Source organism: Mercenaria mercenaria, chromosome 10, assembly GCF_021730395.1.
Source record: "Mercenaria mercenaria strain notata chromosome 10, MADL_Memer_1, whole genome shotgun sequence".
In the NCBI taxonomy this organism is placed as follows: Eukaryota; Metazoa; Mollusca; class Bivalvia; order Venerida; family Veneridae; genus Mercenaria; species Mercenaria mercenaria.
Window position 1 is genome coordinate 6,620,376 of NC_069370.1, and position 3,421 is coordinate 6,623,796.

Here is a 3,421-nt window from a genome sequence, read left to right on the forward strand (position 1 = left end):
AAGTTAATGAAAAGGATGACTGCAACTTTAACCTCGACGCTATTAGCGTAACCAATTGGATGACATATGTAGTTGACAATGTGAAGGTGTATAAAAGAATTCATCACTGGAGAACGGGAGGTGAAATTTCAATTACATATCAGTGGTCGTTTTTACATCTTGAACAGAGTAATTCGTGTGAAAATAACCTCTCCACAATTTAAACATGGAAGATAAAAAGAAAGACCAAATTTTAGAAGGATATTATTATGAAGCGAAAAATCCCGCCGCTTATGCAGGTGCTCAAAAGCTGTTTAGTGTTCTACAAAAAAAGTACCCCGGAACATTCACGATCAGCTACGTAAAACAGTGGCTTAACGATCAAGATGCATTTTCGTTGCAGAAGCCAAGACGTCACAAGTTTAAAACGGCAAATGTACGAGTTACGGCCATTGGAGAACAATTGGACATCGATTTCTCTTTAGAGAAAATGTACGCATTTATTGCATTTCTGTTGTGTTTGTCAAGCATATCAGCATGGAAGGAGGAGGTTCGAGACTGTCATGATGGTTTTTGCAAGATTGTCTTTAATGAGCAAGGCATGTACTTCTTCGCAAGTGAGGCGAATGATGTTCAAAAAGTTCATATTACACCGAGATTCCCAAATTCGACATTGGATATGCGAAACACAGCAAATCTACTATATGTACAGATTGATAATATAGATCTACCCGAAGAAAGAATGTGTGATGTGCTCATATGCTATACACCATTGAGGGAAGTAATTGTAGAATCTTCGCATAAAACGAAACTCTGTTGTCTTGGCAACACCTCCAAAAGGACTGTGAACGTAACACCCACACCCACACCTGCAGATAGCACAACCAACCCGACCGTGAAAAGCGCTATTCTGACTACTGGTGAGAAGCATTTATATTTTTTATATTACGCACAACCTCCAAGAGTATTATTTGCAACCATGTATAGGTTAGAAAAAGGTTAAGAAAAATCACGTTGGAGCTTATATTGGCATCCCGCTTATATTCTCGTTCCTACATCTTTTTTGGTTTGAAGTGAAATTTATCTTAAACATTTCATGTTCACAAAAACATCCACATAAATTTTATATAATAATTTGTTTTGTTTTCCTCTTGTTCTTAGCTGAGGCTTCTGTTAGGCGACAGACTGTGAGCGTAACACCCACACCCACACCTGCAGACAGCACAACCAACCCGACCGTGAAAAGCACTATTCTGACTACTGGTGAGAAGCATTTATTATATGCATTTATTAACACAATCTACATTAACCCTTTGCCTGCTAGATAAACTGTCGTCTGCTGGAAATGTCGTCTGCTAAAATTGCAAAGGCTGTTAAATTCGCCTGCAGCAGGCTAAGGGTTAATAAACAAAAACTAGTGTTGCTATATAAAATTTCTATTCTGTTCTGTTCTGCATAATAATATATTTATAGAATATATAGATATAACTAATTAGTAGGTATGTGATTTAATGTTTTCTTTTGATATTTCAGCATACAATTCCAAGTCTGTAAAATTATATTCTGTTATTAACCCCTTCACTGAAACTTACCAGTCATCATATATGACTGTTGCACCATTTCCCCATTATATTATTTTATACTGTTTATGCATATGTTGCTTGCTCTTCACTTTGCTTATCTGCATATATTTTAAAAGAAAAACAGTTAATGTAAAATCAAGATTGTATAGGTTAGAATATCCAATAGTGCTTAAGAAAAACATTTTAACTGAGTCTAACATAGATGATGATGGTTATATGCATCCTATGCAAACAATGAATCGTCATTCTCAGATATCTCAAACAAATGAAAGTCAGATGAGTTGGGATTCAACTTTTGACCATTATGAACCGGTATATAGACCTACCACTACTGCATTATAATTGAAGATGCAATATTTAAGATTCGCAGTTATGTTAAAATTGTCTCCTATATACTATCCTTGCAGTATATTCTTATCCTTGCAGTTTACGCCCTATCATTCAGCACAGGATTCTGTATCATTGTGATTGTGATACTTTTCATTATGCACAAAAAAAGAATCATACGGTTGAAACGACTTGAAATCAGACTAGATCGTATTACAGCAGAAATTACGTCATCTACTGTTACATCTACAGCACCCCTTGTGAGGAGTCTATCGGATCCAGCCATGAGCAGCACTAGACTGTCAGAGATTTCTATGATAGACACTAGTACTAACACAAGTGCAGTAGCACCAGTTCACAGATACCCAACTAGACTACAGTCTAGATTGCTTCATTAGACATTGTAATATTCTCAGTTGAGCATTATTACTTCTTTGAGTGTTGCATTTAAAAGTATTCTTTATGTTAAACACCTGTTTTTGCTTATTGTTCTTGCATCATTGTTCAAGTTTTGAGGGTATCTTTAAACATGGTTGAGATGACTACAACTGATGTTGATATAAGTGTAAATTTTATTCAGTCTGATACATAAAATACATAAAAAACATACATTAGCATAGAATTCAAAATGATAGTAATACACATTCCAAATCACTATGATTTTATTTACATGATAAATCCATGTGTTACAAATGTTTTCATACTAAATCCAGGTGTTAAAATGTTTTCCAATTTTGAGTTTATGACATACAAAATTTTACTGCAAAACCATTGCATTAAAATGTGTACAAACAATTTCCCAAATGTCAGGTATTAATATTTCCAGAGGTTGTGAGTAATGCTTAATATTGTAACATATAAACTCGTATTTGTGTTTCACATGAAATTTCATATTTAAAGTAGTTTCACAATTAATCCCTGTGGTCATTTTCACATTTAATCCATGTCTTAAAAATGTTTGTATACAGATACCTCTAAGCAGTTAGTTATTTTACAACAGTTCAGTATTTTGTGTTTAGATCCATAGTTTTTATAATTGTTTTACAATAATTCTAGTACATGTATGTTAATAAATCCACATGTGTTACAAATGTTTCACACGTAATCCATATATGTTTCACATTAAATCTATATGTGTTGTACATGTTTCGCACATAATCCATCTATGTTTCACATTAAATCCATATATGTTACAAATATTTCATATGTAATCCATGACTTTTAGCTGCAACTGTCTAACGCACTTGAACATTTTACCTGAAAAATGAATAGCATCAAGAATTAGCTTTGACAACATTACCATATAAATACTTGTGCTATCTCATAAATACTTGTGCTATCTCATAAATACTTGTGCTACCTCATAAATATTACCTCGAATGTTCACTCATAGATTGTGTTTTAACTTTTAAGTTAGATATTTTCTTTTGAAACTTGTTTCCTTCAGTTATTGCAGCTTAATTTTAAAAGCATCTCCATCTAATCAATAAATAGCATAATCAAAGATATTAGCATAATCAAACATATCACAC

General features: G+C 33.4%; 1 protein-coding gene across 1 annotated transcript; it reads left to right on the forward strand.

Annotated features, from left to right (window-relative positions):
• Positions 1-205: 205 nt before the first annotated feature.
• On the forward strand, positions 206-2,287 carry LOC128559759 (uncharacterized). Its single transcript, XM_053552210.1, has 3 exons — positions 206-899; positions 1,141-1,242; positions 1,989-2,287. Exons 1-3 carry the CDS (start codon positions 206-208, stop codon positions 2,285-2,287), a joined length of 1,095 nt encoding a protein of 364 aa, XP_053408185.1.
• Positions 2,288-3,421: the final 1,134 nt, after the last annotated feature.

Bases quoted from the DNA above. Each gene is read 5' to 3' on its own strand.
- LOC128559759 (XM_053552210.1), top strand. From the start codon at position 206: ATGGAAGATAAAAAGAAAGACCAAATTTTAGAAGGATATTATTATGAA. The intron at 900-1,140 runs GTGAGAAGCATT...TCTTGTTCTTAG, and splicing joins AAGCGCTATTCTGACTACTG to CTGAGGCTTCTGTTAGGCGA. The intron at 1,243-1,988 runs GTGAGAAGCATT...TTATCCTTGCAG, and splicing joins AAGCACTATTCTGACTACTG to TTTACGCCCTATCATTCAGC.